Here is a 22,194-nt window from a genome sequence, read left to right as displayed (position 1 = left end):
TGAAGCTGCCCCCCCCCCCCTCAATCAAAGCATTGTGAAGTTGATTTGTTCTTAAAGGGGTTGCAACATTATACAGTAAATATATAATTGCGGGGGTCCTGAGAACTTGGGTCTTCTGTGTGATTGAAGCAATATTGCGCTTGCTCAACAATCGCTCCATTCACTGTGGAGACAGTCATGCGCATGTGTAACGATTACTCCTATAGACATGGAATAGAATGGTGAAGCATGCCCATACCACTGCCACAGATCACATAGTAAATTGAATGTTCTCCGCGCATGTGCAATACCGCTCCCCCCTCACAGGGGACTTTAGAATCTTCGTTCTCGAGATTAATGGGGTTCCAGTGATCACACCCCTTTCTGAGAATAGGTGACAAATGTTATTTATTGGGCAACCCCTTTTAATTATATCTATCTATGGAAATGATGGGTGACAACTAGTGATGAGCGGGCACTACCATGCTCAGCTCAGTACTCGTAACTAGTGATGAGCGGGCACTACCATGCTCGGGTGCTCAGTACTCGTAACTAGTGATGAGCAGGCACTACCATGCTCGGGTGCTCAGTACTCGTAACTAGTCATGAGCGGGCACTACCATGCTCAGGTGCTCAGTACTCGTAACTAGTGATGAGCGGGCACTACCATGCTCGGGTGCTCGGTACTTGTAACTAGTGATGAGCGGGCACTACCATGCTCAGGTGCTCAGTACTAGTAACTAGTGATGAGCGGGCACTACCATGCTCGGGTGCTCGGTACTCATAACTAGTGATGAGAGAGCACTACCATGCTCAGGTGCTCAGTACTTGTAACTAGTGATGAGCGGGCACTACCATGCTCGGGTGCTCGGTACTGGAAACGAGAAGTCTGACACTTGGACGGGCTCAACTCGAGTACCAACCATAATGGATTTCAATGGGAAACTAGAGCATTTTTCTAGATCTTCTAGAAAAGTGCTTGAGTTCCCCATTGACTTCCATTATACTTGGTACTCCAGTCACGCATATCTGAGCATCCGACCTGCTAATTTTGACTACCAAGCACCCGAGCATGGTAGTGCCGCTCATCACTAGTTACGAGTACTGAGCACCCGAGCATGGTAGTGCCCGCTCATCACTAGTTACGAGTACTGAGCACCCAAGCATGGTAGTGCCTGCTCATCACTAGTTACGAGTACAGAGCACCCAAGCATGGTAGTGCCCACTCATCACTAGTTACGAGTACAGAGCACCCGAGCATGGTAGTGCCCGCTCATCACTAGTTACGAGTACTGAGCACCCGAGCATGGTAGTGCCCGCTCATCACTAGTTACGAGTACTGAGCACCTGAGCATGGTAGTGCCCGCTCATCACTAGTTACGAGTACTGAGCACCCGAGCATGGTAGTGCCCGCTCATCACTAGTTACCAGTACTGAGCACCCGAGCATGGTAGTGCCCGCTCATCACTAGTTACGAGTACAGAGCACCCGAGCATGGTAGTGTCCGCTCATCACTAGTTACGAGTACTGAGCACCTGAGCATGGTAGTGCCCGCTCATCACTGGTTACGAGTACTGAGCACCCGAGCATGGTAGTGTCCGCTCATCACTAGTTACGAGTACTGAGCACCTGAGCATGGTAGTGCCCGCTCATCACTAGTTACCAGTACTGAGCACCTGAGCATGGTAGTGCCCGCTCATCACTGGTTACGAGTACTGAGCACCTGAGCATGGTAGTGCCCGCTCATCACTAGTTACGAGTACTGAGCACCTGAGCATGGTAGTGCCCGCTCATTACTAGTTACTAGTACCGAGCACCCGAGCATGGTAGTGCCCGCTCATCACTAGTTACGAGTACTGAGCACCCGAGCATGGTAGTGCCCGCTCATCACTAGTTACGAGTACTGAGCACCCGAGCATGGTAGTGCCCACTCATCACTAGTTACAAGTACTGAGCACCTGAGCATGGTAGTGCCCGCTCATCACTAGTTACGAGTACTGAGCACCCGAGCATGGTAGTGCCCGCTCATCACTAGTTACGAGTACTGAGCACCCGAGCATGGTAGTGCCCGCTCATCACTAGTTACGAGTACCGAGCACTCGAGCATGGTAGTGCCCACTCATCACTAGTTACGAGTACTGAGCACCCGAGCATGGTAGTGCCCGTTCATCACTAGTTACGAGTACTGAGCACCCGAGCATGGTAGTGCCCGCTCATCACTAGTTACGAGTACCGAGCACTCGAGCATGGTAGTGCCCACTCATCACTAGTTACGAGTACTGAGCACCCGAGCATGGTAGTGCCTGTTCATCACTAGTTACGAGTACTGAGCACCCGAGCATGGTAGTGCCCTTATCAATAGTGGCAACCAATATGGCCGCCATTACTCCTCCTCCATGTGTCATCCCCCGTTTTTTTTAATTTAGTGAAAAGGTTCTACATGAAGGAATTGGCCAGGGGTGTAGCTATAGGGGCTGGTAATGCATATGCCCAGATGGGTGCACCAACACAAGTCACATTGACTCACCCTTCTGTGTATTCATGATGTGTGTTCTTTACAGATTGACCCCAATAGCATTGCCGCTAAAGATGGACGGATCAGAGAGGGCGATCGGATCATACAGGTGAGACCACAGATCACATGGTTAGCGGGTCGTCCTGTCCTCCCAGGGTCAGGCAGCTGTCTCTACAGCAGAGACGTGCAGTGTTATGGAGGTTTCCACTTTTGTAGAATATTGGGGCGCTTGGAGAGAAGGGCCCATTACTGTGCATGATAAGGGGTGGAGGGAAGACTTCTCTTACTTTCCGCCACGTTACTGGTCATTTTATAACACCGCTTTCTAATACAAGGCCCTTAGTATTTTAATTTCTCAACATTTTCAAGTTCTCCGCTTGCTGTCAGTGAATGGAAAGAGCACTTTCTCCTAGAAGATTCCTGAATTTTTCTCTTTTTTTTGATGTCTAGATTAACGGCATCGACGTTCACAACCATGAAGAAGCCGTCGCCCTGCTCACAAGTGACGACACAAATGTTTTCCTCTTGGTCGCGAGGCCAGAACTGCAGGTAGGAAGCACTTGCAACCCCCCAAAATTAAAGGGGTTTTCCAAAGATGGACATTCCATAGACACAGTAGGTCTGAGCAATGGACCTCTGACTGCTGCCCCATCTATCCATGCCCCTCAGATGTCCAAGGTTTTCATTTTTTAGAGCTAGGGGAAGTGTGGAAACGCCCTGGGTGTGCAGACTTTTGCAATTTTCTTCATTAATGTCTAGTCCCGATGTCAAAGCCCAGACTAATTCGGGCAAATCTAGCCATTCACAGAGGCTACGGGGGCCCACTCTATTCATATTTTAACTAGTGACACTCGCTCTGAGCTGAGCCCCGCACCATACAGAGCGGATGTCGGCCATGGCGAGGAGGAAAAAACTAAATCAAAGAGGATCCCATATAAAACTGGATCCGGCCCTGATTATTGCTCCAATGCATCTAAACTAACAAACAAAGTAACATTTCCTTAATTTAGAATCTGTTTGCATTGTGTGTATACAGCTCCCACCTGGCACTATGTGTCTCCATGGTAACAGACTACAAGCATATGTAGTCAGGGTACAGAGGAAGTAAAAAAAAAAACACATTTAAGACCCACAGTGAAGATTAGTTGCTGATTTTTTTTTTATTTTTTTTTTTACTTTAAATGCATTGAAATAATAAAACAAGTAGTTGCAAATGTCTACACGCCCTGTGTTTCCAATATGTCTGTTTTTAGGGGGAAAAAATAGGTGACATCGGGGTAGGAGGCAGCACATGCAGATCGTACTCTGTTATTGGACACAATGCAATGTGGAGCAAAATTCCGATAATCCAGAGAGTTTGATAGTCGTTGGTTTTGGATCATTCTTAAATCTTCATTCCGGATTATCTGAGTTATATTTGCATATTTTGTTATTACTATAGGGAAAGGCTGCAGTGGGGGTTTTTAGCCGCAGGTGTCGTTCTCTTGACAACACTCTTTCATGTCGTCTCTTCTTCTGCTTCCCAGCTGGATGAAGGATGGATGGACGATGACAGAAATGATTTTCTGGATGATTTGCACATGGACATGTTGGAGGAACAACACCACCAAGCAATGCAATTTACAGCCAGCATGCTCCAGCAGGTACTCCGTCACCATCTCCTGTCCGATCTGATATTCCGATCCCCCGGCTTTCCATTAAATGGATTAAACTAACCAGCCGCTGCACTGAATAGACGAGAGGGGGGAGGAATTGTCACAATTTTTATATTAAAGACCCACAGGGGAGAAGATGATAAATTTTGCAGAGAAAACATTCCATTATTTTCGCCGGCTGCGCTTAAGATAACCGGACTGACAGCTCCGTCGGCCGTGGAGATTTCTAATATTTATAAGAACTTTTTTTGTAATATATTTTTCTAATTGATTTTTGAAAAGTTTTGGCACTTTAAAAACCGAAAGCGGGAATTTGTAAATGAAAATGATTATCTATTTTTTTACATTTTATAGATATAGATATAGATATAGATATATAGATATACACACACAATATATATATATATATATATATATATATATATATACTAATTTTATTCATTCATATAGCGCTATTAATTCCACAGCACTTTACATACAATGGCAAAACTGTCCCCATTGGGGCTCACAATCTAGAGTCCCTATCTGTATGTCTTTGGAGTGTGGGAGGAAACCCACGCAAACACGGGGAGAACATACAAACTCCCTGCAGATGGTGTCCTTGGTGGGATTTGAACCCAGGAAACCAGCGCTGCAAGACTGAAGTGCTAACCACTGAGCCACCGCAAGACTGAAGTGCTAACCACTGAGCCACCGCAAGACTGAAGTGCTAACCACTGAGCCACCACAAGACTGCAGTGCTAACCACTGAGCCACCACAAGACTGCAGTGCTAACCACTGAGCCCCCGTGCCGCCCCATATAGAGATAGATAGATAGATGGATATCTCTCTCACGGTGGCTTCCAGATACAACAGAAGATAAAAATTGGGATTCTATTGTTATTACAAAAAATAAAATCAAATTATATATAATTAAAATATATATATATATATATAACGGTGGCTCAGTGGTTAGCACTTCAGTCTTGTGGTGGCTCAGTGGTTTGCACTTCAGTCTTGCGGCGCTGGGGTCCTGGGTTCAAATCCCACCAAGGATACCATCTGCAAGGAGTTTGTATGTTCTCCCCGTGTTTGCGTGTGTTTCCTCCCACACTCCAAAGACATACAGATAGGGACTCTAGATTGTGAGCCCCAATGGGGACAGTTTTGCCATTGTATGTAAAGTGCTGTGGAATTAATAGCGCTATATAAATGAATAAAATTATTATTATTATTATTATTATTATTATTATAGATAGATATATATACATTATATATATATATATATATATATATATATATATATATATTGAAATGTGTGTGTGTGTGTGTGTGTGTATGTATGTATGTATATATGTATGTGTGTGTGTGTGTGTGTGTGTGTGTGTGTGTATATATATATGTATATATATATATGTATATATATATAATGTGTGTAATTATATATAATGTATTTTATTATTTATTTTTATATACAGGGTGGTCCAAAAGTAGGTGGACAGTACGTGTAATAGGGTTATCAAAAATGGTATAAAGTGAAACTGACTCAGTTGCCCTTAGCAACCAATCAGATTCCACCTTTCATTTTCCAAAGAGTATGAACAATGAAAGGTGGAATCTGATTGGTTGCTAAGGGCAACTGAGTCAGTTTCACTTTACACCATGCTTGATAACCCTATTACACACACTGTCCACCTACTTTTGGACCACCCTGTATTGTGTGTATTTTGTTATATATATATATATATATATATATATATATATATATATATATATATATATATATATATATATATATATATATATACATACATATATTATATTGTTCCCTTGTTAGGGCTTTTTAATTTCTATTTTTTTTTTGCCAAAAATATGCACAGATTGGAAAAAATGGGCTGGTCAAGGGGGTATTTAAAGGGATAGTGGATCGTATCTGATTAGTAAAAATAATTGCAGAGCTGTTTTTTTGTGTTTTTTTTTTTACAAACAGTACTATCTTTTGCTATAGACCAAGTCTGGTATTGCAACTTGGCCCCATTTAAAGGGATTGTCCAGGATAATTAAAACTTTACTGCATTTTTTTCTAAAACAGCGCCACTCCTTGCATGTGGTATTACAACATAGGGCCATTCACTTCAATGGAGCTGAGCTGCGATATCACAACCTGTAGACGGGGGCATTGTTGTTGAAGGAAATCGGTCATGTTTATAGAATTGTGTGCAACCGCTTTAAGAGAATTAAGGGCAATCAAAATTAATAGTGTGACTGGGGTTCACGTCCCACTCAAATCGCGTAGTAGCAAATTGAAGAGTTGCACGACCGTAAAGCCTAAAAAAAAAAAAAGTGTGTTTTACTATGACTTTGTGCACACAGCTCTTATGCGTCTTCATGGTTTGACAATGCAAATAAAGCCCTGAGTGCAACCATATCCGGCAATCGTATTGTCTGTTTGGTAACCTACAGACAGTCGAAAAAAGAGACTGAGCTGCAATACCAGGTGTGGCCTGTCGACAAGAGAGGCGCTGTTAATCTATTTTTTTCTGTATTAACAGATTATCTCATAAGCTGTAATCTGAAAAGCTTAAATTGTGTTTTGTCTGAGGCTAATTTTTAGAATATAAATAAAGTTGCTACCGTATTTTTTGGATCTATGTGGATGACATCTGTGCCTAATAGAAGCTATTTCTGTAATTGCTTTTCTGGCAGTTGTCTATTATTTTCTGCAATGTGCGTCCGGGGTGATTTTGCGCAAGTAATCTCATTATCTTTTGTATTTTCAGAAAAAACTTGAAGAAGATGGAGGAACTACGGACACAGCAACTATTTTATCCAACCAGATTGAGAAAGACAGCGGCGTGGGGCGCACGGACGAAAGCACTCGCAACGATGAGAGCTCGGAGCTGGATGATCACACCACTTCATCCAATACGCTCGGCAGTCAGAAGAAACTCATGTACAGTCAGGACACGTTGGGTAGCGGAGACATGCAGTTCAGCAACGAATCCTTCATCTCCGCAGATTGCACGGACGCCGACTTCTTGGGCATCCCCATGGATGAGTGCGAGAGATTCCGAGAACTGCTCGAACTCAAGTGCCAGGTTCAAAGCTCCAACCAACGAAGTAAATATTACCAAACCAGCACCATAGACACCAACCGGAACGACCAGGAGAGTGTAGACCGGGAACTGGAGATGTTGAACGAAGAGTTGCACAGCATCGAGCTCGAATGTTTGAACATTGTACGGGCGCACAAGATGCAACAGCTAAAAGAGCAATACCGAGAGTCTTGGATGTTACACAACAGCGGCTTCCGGAATTACAACACTAGTATTGATGTCCGCCGACACGAACTTTCCGATATCACCGAACTGCCGGAAAAGTCAGATAAGGACAGCTCAAGTGCCTACAACACCGGGGAAAGCTGTAGGAGCACCCCATTGACTTTAGAGATCTCCCCCGACAACTCATTACGTAGAATGGCCGACGCTGCCAACTGCCCAAGTATCGAAGGGGCAGCGGGTAGTGCCGTATACAATGCAACCCAGAAGAACTTAAGATCAAGCGGAGAAAGTCGAGAGTCCAGCCCGGCCAGGCACCTCCACACGGCCAAGGACTCCGACTCGAGCAAGTCCACGGAAGTCAAAGACAAGAAAGTCAATGAAGTTGGCAAAAGCCTCTCGGAAAAGCCAAATTCATTTTCTCCTCAGTACCGGCACTCGCCCTATAAACATGCCCACATCCCCGCCCACGCGCAGCACTATCAAAGCTACATGCAGCTGATCCAACAGAAATCAGCAGTAGAGTACGCCCAGAGCCAGATGAGTTTGGTCAGCATGTGTAAAGACCTGCAGAACTCGGCAGAACCCAGGATGGAATGGAAAGTGAAGGTGCGGAGCGATGGGACCCGTTACATCACGAAACGCCCCGTCAGGGACAAACTGTTGAGAGAGCGCGCCATTAAGATCAAGGAAGAAAGGAGCGGCATGACCACGGATGACGACGCCATCAGCGAGATGAAAATGGGACGTTACTGGAGCAAAGAAGAACGGAAGCAGCATCTCCGCAAAGCCTCGGAGCAGAAGAAAAGAAGAGAGTTCATGATGCAGAGTAGGCTGGAGTGTCTGAAGGAGAAACAAACCACCGACGACAGCAAGGAGGTCAGCATCATCGACCTCAGCCACAAAAAGATGATGAAGAAGCGCAACAAAAAGATTTTCGACAACTGGATGACGATACAAGAACTGTTAACCCACGGGGCGAGGTCTCCCGATGGGACGAGGGTCTACAACTCCCTGCTCTCAGTCACAACTGTATAAATTGTCTAGATGAATGTTTTTTGTACATAACAAACCACCGCTGTGGTAGAATTCCCCGCCTCGTTCAATGTGGCAGATATGTTCTTGTTTTGTAAATATAAGATAATTACAGTCACTGTTAATAGTTTTGTTTTTTCATCTTTTTTATGAAATTTTACAATTATGTATATAACCGATACAACGCTCGGTCATTAAAGTCTAGCTCCGCCTTTGATAAACAAAGTCAAACCAGACATCTTTATAATATATTTTTATCAGTGTGTTTTGCTTTTTTCACATATTTTTAAGTCTAGTTAATATGATGGAAATGGAAACAAGCAGATCAGAGACTGATAATAGATCTAATTATGGGATTAGTCTCTACTTAGTACCTTAAGTGCACAAGGGTGCATTGAATAAACTGGGTTTAATATCCCGGAAATGTGTTGGTTTTTGGGGTTTTTGAATGTAATAGAAAGGGTGCATGATTAGCATCTCCGTCCACTGGCAGAGCACAGTGTGTTTTGGCCTGGAAGACTCACAATGGTCAGGCTATCTACATTATAAAAAGGAGAGGCATCGGGATCCAAACTACTACTTTCTTAAACATTCATGTTATTGTATTGGATATAAGTGAACTTTGTGCTAGATCAGGGGAGCACAATCAAGGGTGCCATAAAATTTAGAGGGCAGTTTGCATCTTATTTTTTCGGGTGTGGGAGGGGGCCCAACAGGTTATAGGCAGATACAGATAAAAGAGGGCGCCTGGGCAAGAACAGTACATGGGTCCTTTTGCAGTCCAATAGGTCATCACAATGCACTCCTTTAGGTGTCTGAAAGGATCTTTTGGTTGCTGTTGAGGTAGTAGTGGACTCCTTTACCACTTGGGCCCCTGTGTGATTGCTCAGGTTGCACTAATGGTTTGTCCACCCCTGCAACATCTGTATTTGGAGTTCATGGAAGACATGGAAACAGCCCACAAAATACCATTTGCACAGCCTCCATTACTGTGCAATCCACATAGGGCTCCACCATAGCTGTCATCCACACAGGGCCCCCCATAACTGTACTATCCAAAGAGCGTTCCCCTATAACTGCCCGCCACCTAATGCCACAGCATAACCGTGCTATCCACACAGTACCCCATGTAACTACTATCCAGTGTTCCGCCCATATTTGTACCAGCCAGCCAATGCCCCTCCATAACTGCTATCCCCACAGTACCCCACCATAACTGTACTACTCAGTTTTTTCCCGTAACTGTACCAGCTAGGCAATACCTCGCCATAACTGTGGTATCCACACAGTACCATACCTATGTCAGCTTCACTATAATTGTGCCAGATAGAGTACTTCACCATGATTGTGCCACGTGTATCAGTCACCAGTGCTCTACCATAACTACCTGCTACAGTGCTCCACCATAACTACCAGCTACAGTGCTCCACCATAACTACCAGCTACAGTGCTCCACCATAACTACCAGCTACAGTGCTCCACCATAACTACCAGCTACAGTGCTCCACCATAACTACCAGCTACAGTGCTCCACCATAACTACCAGCTACAGTCCTCCACCATAACTACTAGCTACAGTCCTCCACCATAACTACTAGCTACAGTCCTCCACCATAACTACCAGCTACAGTCCTCCACCATAACTACTAGCTACAGTGCTCCACCATAACTACTAGCTACAGTGCTCCACCATAACTACTAGCTACAGTGCTCCACCATAACTACTAGCTACAGTGCTCCACCATAACTACCATCTACAGTGCTCCACCATAACTACTAGCTACAGTGCTCCACCATAACTACCAGCTACAGTGCTCCACCATAACTACCAGCTACAGTGCTCCACCATAACCATGCTAGGCACAAAGTGCCCCGCCTATAAATGTACTAATCACCCAGTTCCCCCACCATAACTTTGCCAGCTACACAGTGCCCCACATAACTATAAGACCCCGAGTGCCCCACTATAACTATACCAGCCAGAGTGCTCCATCATAACAGTGCTATCCACAGTGCCCCACCTATAACTGTACTAATTACCCAGTTCCCCCACCATAACTGCCAGCTTCACAATGCCCCACCATAACTGCCAGCCAAAGTGCGTCACCAAAACAGTGCTATCCACACAGTGCCCCACCTATAACTGTACTAATCACCCATTGCCCCCCCCCCCCCATAACTGTGGCAGCTACATAATGCCCCACCATAGCTATACCAGCTAGTGTGCTCCACTAAAAGTCACAGCCACTCGGTACCTCACCATAATTGTACCAGCCATATAGTGCCCCAATTACTAGCAGCCATATAGTGCAATATACTTACTTGCCTCCTCTTTAACACTGTGCTCTGCTCCTCTCTGACACGGAAAATACATGTGATCATCCACCAGACAACTGCATGCAGACCTGCATCGGGTCCTTGGGCCATAGATTGTGCACCCTTGCTCTAGAGCACTGATTCTCAACTCTAATCCTCAAAGGGAATCGGTTAGCAGGTTTTTGCTATGTAATCTGAAGACAGCAGGAGAAAGGCACGGAAACACAGATTTCCGCAACGTATCACTTAGTATGCTGTGTGCTGTTGTTTACTTACAATGAAGGTTTTATCATTAGGTGATTATCGCTTCCAAGAATACAGAGCAGGGGAGCGGTTGTCTGACCACACCTCCTCCCCTGATAAGCAGCTCACGGTCATTAGAAAATGTACACACAGAGCTGTGGTGTGGGTGGGGTTAGTTTTCTGAGCTCTGCTTTTGTCACACCTACTGTACCCAGTAAACCAAGTGACACATCATTGGAATCGGGGTCTCTTTTCCTACATTATGCTGCTGTCAGATGAGGTAGCAAAAACCTGGTGACAGATTCCCTTTAATGCCCCTTAGAATTGCACAGGTGATGGAATTAGTAGCAATTGCCAGGATATCTACATTTCATGACCTGTTGAGTGGGGGGAGGGATTTGATGACTGGAGTGGAGAATCACTATTCTATAGGGTACTAAAATGTAACTGAATTACAGTTCATTTACACCCATTCACCCATGTGTACTCAGAGTATTGAGAAGACATTACAGATCTAACAGTTCCATCTTCAGCAACTGTCATGCTTATTAATGGCTTCCAAAAAAGTTCAGAAAGCGGAAAATAAAAAATGAGTGAAAAAAGAGAAAGTAATATAAATTAAAGGTGGCGTTTTACTTTAATGGTAATCAATGGATAAACTGAAGTTGGCGCCAGGTCTGGCTTTGCAGTATTTCTTTATATACCAAGCGCATATTGTCCATGACATTGTTATTAAACCAGTGATTGCCAAATAATCCTTTATTACAAATGTAATACATTTTAACCTTTACTCGTAATAAACACAAGCTTTTTCTTGCCTGAAGACACAGACGCGACTGCCAATATAAAACTGATATTTTATAAAAACTGTATTTTGTGATATTACTTTGCTGTTGTGTTTTATATAGTCGACCTTTATTTATCCATATCTATCTACCATGACAGGATATCTCTCATACCATGTAAGCCAGCAGCTTCAGCGACACAAGGATTTTAGGTGTCAAGTCTTATCAAGAATGAGATTTTATAAGAAATGTTTTTGTTATTACAAGGACGAGTCTCATTGTGTAATTTTTTTTTTCCCAGAATTTGTTTGTACTGATATAACAAAAATGTAATTTCATAAAATCACAGATGGTTGCAAACAAGGCATTGTAAGGTAATAAATTATTGGTTTGTATCCACAAAAGTCGAAAAATGTTGATTTTTTTTTTTTTTCTTTTAGCTTTATTTCCGAAGGGAAGCTGAAAATTGTCTGGACGCTTACCTAGGAATAGTCAGTAAATGCATTGAGTGACCCCAGAGCAATTTTTTATGCTCCTTTATCAATGTGATTCCATGAGCTGCTTGTGGTGCCCCTTACGGTACCATAAGACATACAGTCAGGGCCAGAAATATTTGGACAGTGACACAAGTTTTGTTATTTTAGCGGTTTACAAAAACATGTTCAGAAAAACAATTCTATATATAATATGGGCTGAAAGTGCACACTCCCAGCTGCAATATGAGAGTTTTCACATCCAAATCGGAGAAAGGGTTTAGGAATCATAGCTCTGTAATGCATAGCCTCCTCTTTTTCAAGGGACCAAAAGTAATTGGACAAGGGACTCTAAGGGCTGCAATTAACTCTTAAGGCGTCTCCCTCGTTAACCTGTAATCAATGAAGTAGTTAAAAGGTCTGGGGTTGATTACAGGTGTGTGGTTTTGCATTTGGAAGCTGTTGCTGTGACCAGACAACATGCGGTCTAAGGAACTCTCAATTGAGGTGAAGCAGAACATCCTGAGGCTGAAAAAAAAGAAAAAATCCATCAGAGAGATAGCAGACATGCTTGGAGTAGCAAAATCAACAGTCTGGTACATTCTGAGAAAAAAGGAATTGACTGGTGAGCTTGGGAACTCAAAAAGGCCTGGGCGTCCACGGATGACAACAGTGGTGGATGATCACCGCATACTTTCTTTGGTGAAGAAGAACCCGTTCACAACATCAACTGAAGTCCAGAACACTCTCAGTGAAGTAGGTGTATCTGTCTCTAAGTCAACAGTAAAGAGAAGACTCCATGAAAGTAAATACAAAGGGTTCACATCTAGATGCAAACCATTCATCAATTCCAAAAATAGACAGGCCAGAGTTACATTTGCTGAAAAACACCTCATGAAGCCAGCTCAGTTCTGGAAAAGTATTCTATGGACAGATGAGACAAAGATCAACCTGTACCAGAATGATGGGAAGAAAAAAGTTTGGAGAAGAAAGGGAACGGCACATGATCCAAGGCACACCACATCCTCTGTAAAACATGGTGGAGGCAACGTGATGGCATGGGCATGCATGGCTTTCAATGGCACTGGGTCACTTGTGTTTATTGATGACATAACAGCAGACAAGAGTAGCCGGATGAATTCTGAAGTGTACCGGGATATACTTTCAGCCCAGATTCAGCCAAATGCCGCAAAGTTGATCGGACGGCGCTTCATAGTACAGATGGACAATGACCCCAAGCATACAGCCAAAGCTACCCAGGAGTTCATGAGTGCAAAAAAGTGGAACATTCTGCAATGGCCAAGTCAATCACCAGATCTTAACCCAATTGAGCATGCATTTCACTTGCTCAAATCCAGACTTAAGACGGAAAGACCCACAAACAAGCAAGACCTGAAGGCTGCGGCTGTAAAGGTCTGACAAAGCATTAAGAAGGAGGAAACCCAGCATTTGGTGATGTCCATGGGTCCCAGACTTAAGGCAGTGATTGCCTCCAAAGGATTCGCAACAAAATATTGAAAATAAAAATATTTTGTTTGGGTTTGGTTTATTTGTCCAATTACTTTTGACCTCCTAAAATGTGGAGTGTTTGTAAAGAAATGTGTACAATTCCTACAATTTCTATCAGATATTTTTGTTCAAACCTTCAAATTAAACGTTACAATCTGCACTTGAATTCTGTTGTAGAGGTTTCATTTCAAATCCAATGTGGTGGCATGCAGAGCCCAACTCGCGAAAATTGTCACTGTCCAAATATTTCTGGACCTAACTGTAAATCAACTTTGGGATAAAACTGCTATATTTTTCAATTTTATCATAGCGTTTTCTTGAAGGAGTGGGAAAAAGTTGTTAGTGCTGTCCAAATTTTCCGTTAAATTGAGTTTCTGATTGATTTTGTTGTCTATTCTTCATAATCTCCAAAAGAGGATATTCTGAAAGGCACTTAATATTAACAAAAATACTGATACTGATATAACAAAAATGTAATTTCATAAAATCACAGATGGTTACAAACAAGGCATTGTAAGGAAATAAATTATTGTTTTGTATCCACAAAAGTCGAAAAATGTTGATTTTTGTTTTCTTTTAGCTTTATTCCCGAAGGGAAGCAGAAAATTGTTTGGACGCTTACCTAAGAATAGTCAGTAAATGCATTGCGTGACCTCAGAGCAGTTTTTTATGCTCCTTTATCAATGTGATTCTATGGGCTGCTTGTGGTGCCCCCTACGGTACCATAAGACATAAATCAACTTTGGGATAAAACTGCTATATTTTTCAATTTTATTATAGCGTTTTCTTGAAGGAGTGGGAAAAAGTTGTTAGTGCTGCCCAAATTTTCCGTTAAATGGGGTTTCTGATTGATTTTGTTGTCTATTCTTCATAAGCTCCAAAAGAGGATATTCTGAAAGGCACTTACTATTAAAAAAAAAGTATACTTTTTTTAGGGGGGAGGATGGGTAACCTGTGATGTGGAACAGGAATGATTACATTTTGCATCCTACTTTGTCTACATGGAATTGAACTTAGTCAAGGACAGTCCTTGTAGAGGGCCGGCTCACATCTACCTGTAAGTGGGCATGCCACGGAATCTATTATTATTTATCCTCTATATGGGAGGGATTAAGACTGAAGATTGCAACCCCAAAAAGAGGAGGGATACAGCTCTTCAAGGGAGGAGTGTACAAAGTGGACTGGCCAGTTGCATCATGGGTAGTGTAGTATTCAGAAATGCCCCCAAACTGGAAATAGCTGTTACTAACATTGGTACATGTAGAAAAAAAGCAGATATGGGTGAAAAAAAGTTTTAAGAGTAAAAAATAAGTTTTAATAGCTTTAAAACATAAGAGCAATTTTTGTATTTGTTGTAGATTTGTAAGGCCGCCTTACCAACTTTTTTCAGATTTTGTCTTGGGGTGCATCACATGCAACAAAATTTCATTGACAATAGCAATGGTGGTTCACACAGAATGGACTTGCCATTAGTAAAAATGGGCCCAAAGAGTGGAAAATATAATGTTTATATTTGTGCATTTGGATGGTATAATATAAGGAACCCCAATGCACAATGCTGAGACTCTGAGGAGCCACTGGCTTTAATACCTCATTTCTTTCATAGGAGACTCGATAGGGTCAAAAGGGTTGTACTAGTAGGGTCTCCCTTTCAAGGATTTGTGAACTTCAAGTCCATGTCACACTAGGTATAGGGATGTACCAGGTGAAAGGGAAACCTTGTGTCCAAGGAAGGGGGAGATGGTGACCCCTGACCAAATCTACTGCCAGTTCCTGGGGTCCCTCACCCCACCCTAGATAGGTTTTGCACCTATGCACTGAGCCAGATACCTTACCCTAGGTATCCCTAGGGCTGGACCCTAAATAGGGAACTGATGGCATGAGCTCTTCGTCAACCCCACTAAATACTAAAGAAGACACAAGGAGGACACACGGGGGATAGTGCCTAAACTACTTATCCAGAGATAACTCGGGTAGACGTTCAGCACAATACCACAGATGAGTGCAAGCCATCTGCTTGCATTCAAAGCTTGAATTAACTGAATATCAACAGCACAAGTCCAAAGAAGATGGGTGTATTTAAATCCAAGGGGAAATAGATGATTAGCAGCTGAAAGGAAGAGGAGCTCCGAAGGGTCCTAAAGGGAAAAGGATGAAAACCCAGAGATGCTCAGTACACTGAACAGTAACAGCAGAAATAATAGAAAGTCAGAGAGCATTTTGTGCAGCTAAAGGCTGTGACCTTCTATTACCAGACACCACAGTACTATCTGTCACCCGTGACAGTCCAACATTGTGGCTTTATACTCCCAAGAGAAGATACCAAAGGTGGTTAGAAGGCTCCACAAATTACAAAGTATGGGTAACTTTGATATTTTCTTTTTCCCCAAATTTAACTTTCCCTTCTGTTATACTTTGCTGATCGGTGTGACCGTGCCACCATTCACTGCCACCCCTCGTTACATCATTCATCTACTACTGTAAGAACTTTTCCTTCATCTTAAGAAGCAGTGAGGAGAAGAAACTCATTTTATAGTTAATTTCCTTCCCGCAGAAATCCTATTCCATGGTACGTGGAGCCCAAGAATAAGCAAAAAATAATTAATTTCTACCTTGATAATTATACCGGAGGCCGATCTTATTAGAAAACCAAGGAAAAATCAATTTACACTACGGATTTATTAGATAATTAGTCGCTCACTTCTCTAATGTACAGTCATTTTTAATGTGTCCATTAGTGTGCATTGTAGCGGGTTTTGTTTTTCTATAGGTAGTCTTTATAGACAGTTTACTTATGAAATTCCATTATTGTTCTATGTTCTAGACAAACCTGGCAACAAGTGTTCAATTTATACCCACATTGCAGGGAATGGACATACTACATGGTGCCCATAGCAATCAATGGACTGTCCATGTAATGTATGTATGTATGTATGTATGTGCTCAGTGCCCCAGGAGATAAAGGTTAATTTGTAGCTACTTTAAATAGGATGTTATGCGGTGTACTGCTCTATACGCAACAGGTGTCGCTGCGACTTTGCTCTCTGTTCATACTGCAGAGTCTGACACGCCATCTGGTGTTTGTGTGTTGCTTAGAGCCGGACATCGACCAGTTTTGTGATCGGTCTGGCAGGAGTTCATTCCTGATAGCCTGTGAGTTGCTGCTGGGGTCACAGGTTACTGACGACTCCACCCTTTAAATGTTGGTGGAACGTGTTCCTCCACGCCGACTATAGCGAAAGTGATACCGGTCTTGGTGCATGGTGACTCAGCTCCTTGAGCACTGCTGTATGCTATATTGGGGTATTGTGGAGACACACTTGTCATTGTGTATTTCCTTCCTTTTCTTTATTCCCCCCCCCCCTGTACACATCTCAATGAGTGACTTCTGTAAATTACTTTTAGTTCCTCCCTGTCTATTTGTGTGGAAATTTGTCACTCCTAGTCCCTGCTCCCTCCTGGGATGGGGGTGATGGGGTTTAAGACCAGAGATTTTCAGGAGTTTGGGTTACGCTGGCGGTCCACACCTCACCACCATCAGGCATATCTCTGGGAGAAGGAACAGTAAGGCTACGTGCCCACGATCAGTGTTCACAGCGTTTTTGGACGCAGCATGTTTCAGCTGCGTCCAAAATGCAGCGATGCACAGTACAAGCACAGTGGATGGGGTTTATAGAAATCCCATTCCCACTGTGTGTGTGTACATCCCTTAGCATAAACTGACCTGCGCTATGGCTCAGAGAGCCACAAGCATGTCAATTGTTTATTGCGGACATGCAAGCGTTTTCCACAGGGAGAACAAAAGAGCAAGACCGCAACTGCCCAAACCCTGATCGTGGGCACAGGACCAGCTGTGGTCTCCTGCAGAGACTCGCGGCCCCGCAGGTCAGGACCCGCTGCGTCCATGATGCAGCGAGTACTGATCATGGCCACGAACCCTTAGGGACTCCCGTAGCCTGAGGTACGGTGTAGGAGTTCCGATTCACAATCACTTCATTATTATTATGACAAGGGAACTGTCATCAGGCCAGTTCTTGCTTTTATTCAATTCCCGCTGGTTCCCTAAGTATTCAATTTATGTTCTTTATGGGGTTTTTTTTTTCATAAATATAGCCATATGGGCTTTTTTATTTAGGGTTCCTTTTTATGGTCTTTTCAAATGGGCATGTCTCACAGGGTATTAATACAGAGCATCCTAAAGACACGCCCCCGAGGATCATGTAATCTACACCCCCAATAAAGACCATGAACATTACTAATAAAAGACTATCTGTGGAGCCTTATAACGGATTTTAAAAAGTGGAATACTCAGAGGAGGAGTGGGAATAAAATAGGAATATAACACTTTTGACATCCTCTTTAACAATTGCACTAAACTCATGTCTATATGGTCACTCTTGACATGGGTGGCACAAATAGTTATGTTACTATAACATCAAGCCAACAATGCTACAAGAGTCTGGATGGATGGATAGATAGAGGGATAGATAGAGGGATAGATAGATAGAGGGATAGATAGAGGGATAGATAGCTATATAGAGGGATGGATAGAGATAGATAGCTAGATAGAGGGATAGATAGAGGGATAGATAGCTATATAGAGGGATGGATAGAGATAGATAGCTAGATAGAGGGATAGATAGATGGATGGATAGATGGCTAGATAGAGGGATAGATGGCTAGATAGAAGGATAGATAGAGAGATAGATGCAAGTATGGAGCGATGGATGGATGGGTAGAGGGATGGATGGATGGGTAGAGGGATGGATGGGTAGAGGGATGGATGGATGGGTATGGGCGGCACGGTGGCTCAGTGGTTAGCACTGCAGTCTTGCAGCGCTGGGGTCCTGGGTTCTAGTACCACCAAGGACAACATCTGCAAGGAGTTTGTATGTTCTCCCCGTGTTTGCGTGGGTTTCCTCCGGGTTCTCCGGTTTCCTCCCACACTCCAAAAACATACTGATAGGGCATTTAGATTGTGAGCCCCAATGGGGACAGTGTTGCCAATGTATTTAAAGCGCTGTGGAATTAATAGAGCTATATAAGTGAATAAATATTATTATATATTATGGGTAGAGGGATGGATGGAGGGATAAAAGGATAGAAGGATAGATATAAGGTTAGAGGGATATAAGGATAGAGGGATATATGGATAGATGGATGATAGAAGGATAGATATAAGGATTGATATGAGATTGATGCTCATTTATTCTAACTAGAGATGTAAATGACTACATATAGAACTATTATAAGTTAATAATTATCCTGTAATATGTATATTATTTCCAGGCAATTACAGGACTATTACTGCATAATCGTCCATTACAAATATATTTTTCAGTTAATTTTGCACAGCATGGCGCTGGTTGGGGGATACATTGCTGTAATATTAATGTATGTCCCTTTAAACCTGAATCCTGGCTCATCTCTTAGCAATGCACACAGCAGCGGGGGCCCGGGGCCGGAGATAACTTAGTTTGCGTTTAGTAAATTGAAACAAAAATATGGTGCAGATTACAGCTCCTCAATAAGACGAGGCAGCGCCGCATTCCCCCCCAGGATTTGTGGATAAACACGTAATTATATTTAAGAAGTGAAAGTAAATTTGCATAATTTCATTATTTTCTTGTGGCCTTTACAAATAGACCAAATACTTCTTAGCTCAATTAGCTAAATATAAACATTTTTTGCAGGGTACTCAAATCATATGATCTTATGTAGAAAACAACGGTTTGGTTACTCCCATCATGCTTCAGAATTAGTGGCATACCTCACATAGAGGCATTTCTTGATGACAGCGGGTGCAGGGATGAACTGCTTCTGCCCCTTACCTTCACATCATCATTAACTGAAGTCATAAAATTCTGTTTCCGGAGGGAGATCTCATCTCAGTAGTGTTTGAGTGGTTGCCCTTTAAAGAGGACCCATCCCCAAATCAAAAGTCCCCAGGTTTTGCTCTTGTTATATTTCTACTGCTCCCTGGAGTATTCTGTATTTTTACTCTTTAAAATCTACTATACGGTTCCAGAGATATCTGCTTTTTTTTTTTTTTTTTCTAGAGCTATTTTTTATGCTCATTACCAAAGGGGCGATGCTCACTGGAGAATTATGCAGAGGAGCCTAAAGACACGCCCCAGAGGAGCCTAAGAGCTAAAGCATCTAGGTAAAGACTATAAAATTAACGCTAAATAAAAACTCCCATACCTCTGAATCTATAAGTTGGGTGTCACGGTTTCGCTGTGCAGAGCATATTGCATTTGGAATGCTTTTGTCACTGCTCTGCTGTGCTGAGCATTTTGCATTAGAATATGCTCTGCTATGCGTTTTGTGCACTTACTGACAGGTTGTCTTTCAGACTAGAGTCCACTCTGGTTTTGGGAGGTGCCTTCACAGATGCGCCTCGTTCCTGGTGATTGCTCTGTTTCTTTACTGGGCTTGCTCTGTCTGAACTTCGCCAGTCGTACTTCCTGTACTCCGTGTGCTCTTGGCTCCTGTCTGGTGTAAGTGTTCTGATCTTGGCTTCTGACCACGTCTGTCTGCTTCCTGAACCATATATGTTACCTCCCAGCTTCTGATCTCTGACCTTTTCCTGACCACATCTGTCTGCTCCCTGAACGTTATATGTTACCTCCTGGCTTCTGACCTCACACCTCTTCCTGACCACGTCTCTGTCTGCTCCCTTAACCTTATACGTTATCTCTCGGCTTCTGACCTTGGACCTCTTCCTAACCACGTTTCTGTCTGCTCCCTTAAACTTATACGCGACCTCCTGGCTTATAATCCCGGCTTATCTGACTACTCTTCTATTTATACTGCTTATAGTGTCTAGCATCGCAATAAAAAAAATCTAGTCTACATGTAGAGCTCAGATTCCTGCCCCCTGGGGTCAGTTGCAGCTGGCACAAGCAGCAGGATGGACCTCCTTGATGGGCTTAATAGCCTAGTACTTAAAGGTTATGGACAGGTACATTAATCCAGGCTACATCATGGAGAGTTGATTGGCTCTGTGGCTATCCAACACAGAAGAATCTTGGGCCACCTACAAGGAATGGAGAAGAAAATCTGAGAGCCTTGCCTTTCACCTACCCTCCAGAACAAGTGAGAGCCAGGAAAGTTTAGAAGTCTGTTGCCTTTCACAGGGAAAGGGAGCCTTGGAAAGCACAAGGAAACACTTTCACCTGAGACCAAGGGAAATATTTTGCCAGAAGTGCAGGGAATGACTGCCACCTGAAGAGCTAATGATCAGAAAGGCAAGGCAACACCAAAGCGGCACCATACTACCAATGAAGATGTGACCTACTGCAGGAGGTGAAGACCTGGGTTGAGAATGGAAAAAAAAGAGGCCTACTAGGGGAAGTAGCGTGTAGGCCATGATCGGAAGAGGAGAAAAGCCGTCTGATGTGTGGACCTGGGCCTTTAAAGAGTCTGAGAACGTGGATCAAGTGACAAGTTGCTACTGTCTCAGAGACTGTGTTCTCTTGTGTTTCCAAATTGCCCTTCTTGTGCATTGGATCAGCTTCTCCAGCCTCTCAGTCCATAAACTCTCCAGTGAACGAGCTGATAATATTCTCACTGCCCAATAGACCGGTCTTCAGCCTTATTAATCTCACAGGCCACTAAAGGCCGCTTTACACGCAACGACATCGCTAACGAGATGTCGTTGGGGGTCACGGAATTCGTGACGCACATCCGGCCTCGTTAGCGACGTCGTTTCGTGTGAAACGCATGAACGACCGTTAACGATCAAAATTACTCACCTTATCGTTGATCGTTGACACGTCGTTCCTTTCCCGAATATCGTTGCTGGTGCTGGACACAGGTTGTTCTTCGTTCTTGCGGCAGCACACATCGCTATGTGTGACACCGCAGGAACGAGGAACAACACCGTACCTGCGGCCGCCAGCAATGAGGAAGGAAGGAGATGGGCGGGATGTAACGTCCCGCTCATCTCCGCCCCTCCGCTTCTATTGGGCGGCCGCTTAGTGACGCCGCTGTGACACCGCACGAACTGCCCCCTTAAAAAGGAGGCGGTTTGCTGGCAACAGCGACGCCGCAGGGAAGGTAAGTGTCATGGTTCGCCTCCCCATCCACATGGCTAGGGGGCGGAGCCTTCTCTTGGGCCTCACTTCCGGACCCTGGATGCCTTAAAAGCTGACATTTCCAGTGAACCAGCGCCGGCTATAAGCTTAGCACCGCTTTGCCTGTGATTGCTGGTCCTGTGAGTGATATCCTGATCTGTCTGTTCCTGTGCCCCCGTGCCCTTGTCTGTGTTCCTATATGGAGATAAGGTATGCACACCAGTGACTATGTAAGGGGAATACATGTAATAGCAGAAACTGCTGTGTGAATACTGACATGAAAAATTCAATAGCTATATGTAAGAATGAAATGTGAAAAATGGAACCTGCATTACTGCCATGAATATA

The 22,194-nt window shown here is 43.5% G+C and overlaps 1 protein-coding gene across 1 annotated transcript in view; it reads left to right on the top strand.

Annotated features, from left to right (window-relative positions):
- PDZRN3 (PDZ domain containing ring finger 3) overlaps positions 1-12,721 on the top strand; it is a 326,421-nt gene extending 313,700 nt beyond the window's left edge. The window contains 4 exon segments of the mRNA XM_075321422.1: positions 2,541-2,603; positions 2,945-3,043; positions 4,021-4,137; positions 6,910-12,721. Of these exon segments, the coding sequence (XP_075177537.1) occupies positions 2,541-2,603; positions 2,945-3,043; positions 4,021-4,137; positions 6,910-8,445 (1,815 nt within the window). The 3' untranslated portion in view covers positions 8,446-12,721.
- Positions 12,722-22,194: the final 9,473 nt, after the last annotated feature.

Source organism: Anomaloglossus baeobatrachus, chromosome 8, assembly GCF_048569485.1.
Source record: "Anomaloglossus baeobatrachus isolate aAnoBae1 chromosome 8, aAnoBae1.hap1, whole genome shotgun sequence".
In the NCBI taxonomy this organism is placed as follows: Eukaryota; Metazoa; Chordata; class Amphibia; order Anura; family Aromobatidae; genus Anomaloglossus; species Anomaloglossus baeobatrachus.
Note: the sequence above shows the minus strand (reverse complement) of the source record. Positions and strands in the feature narration are given on the sequence as shown.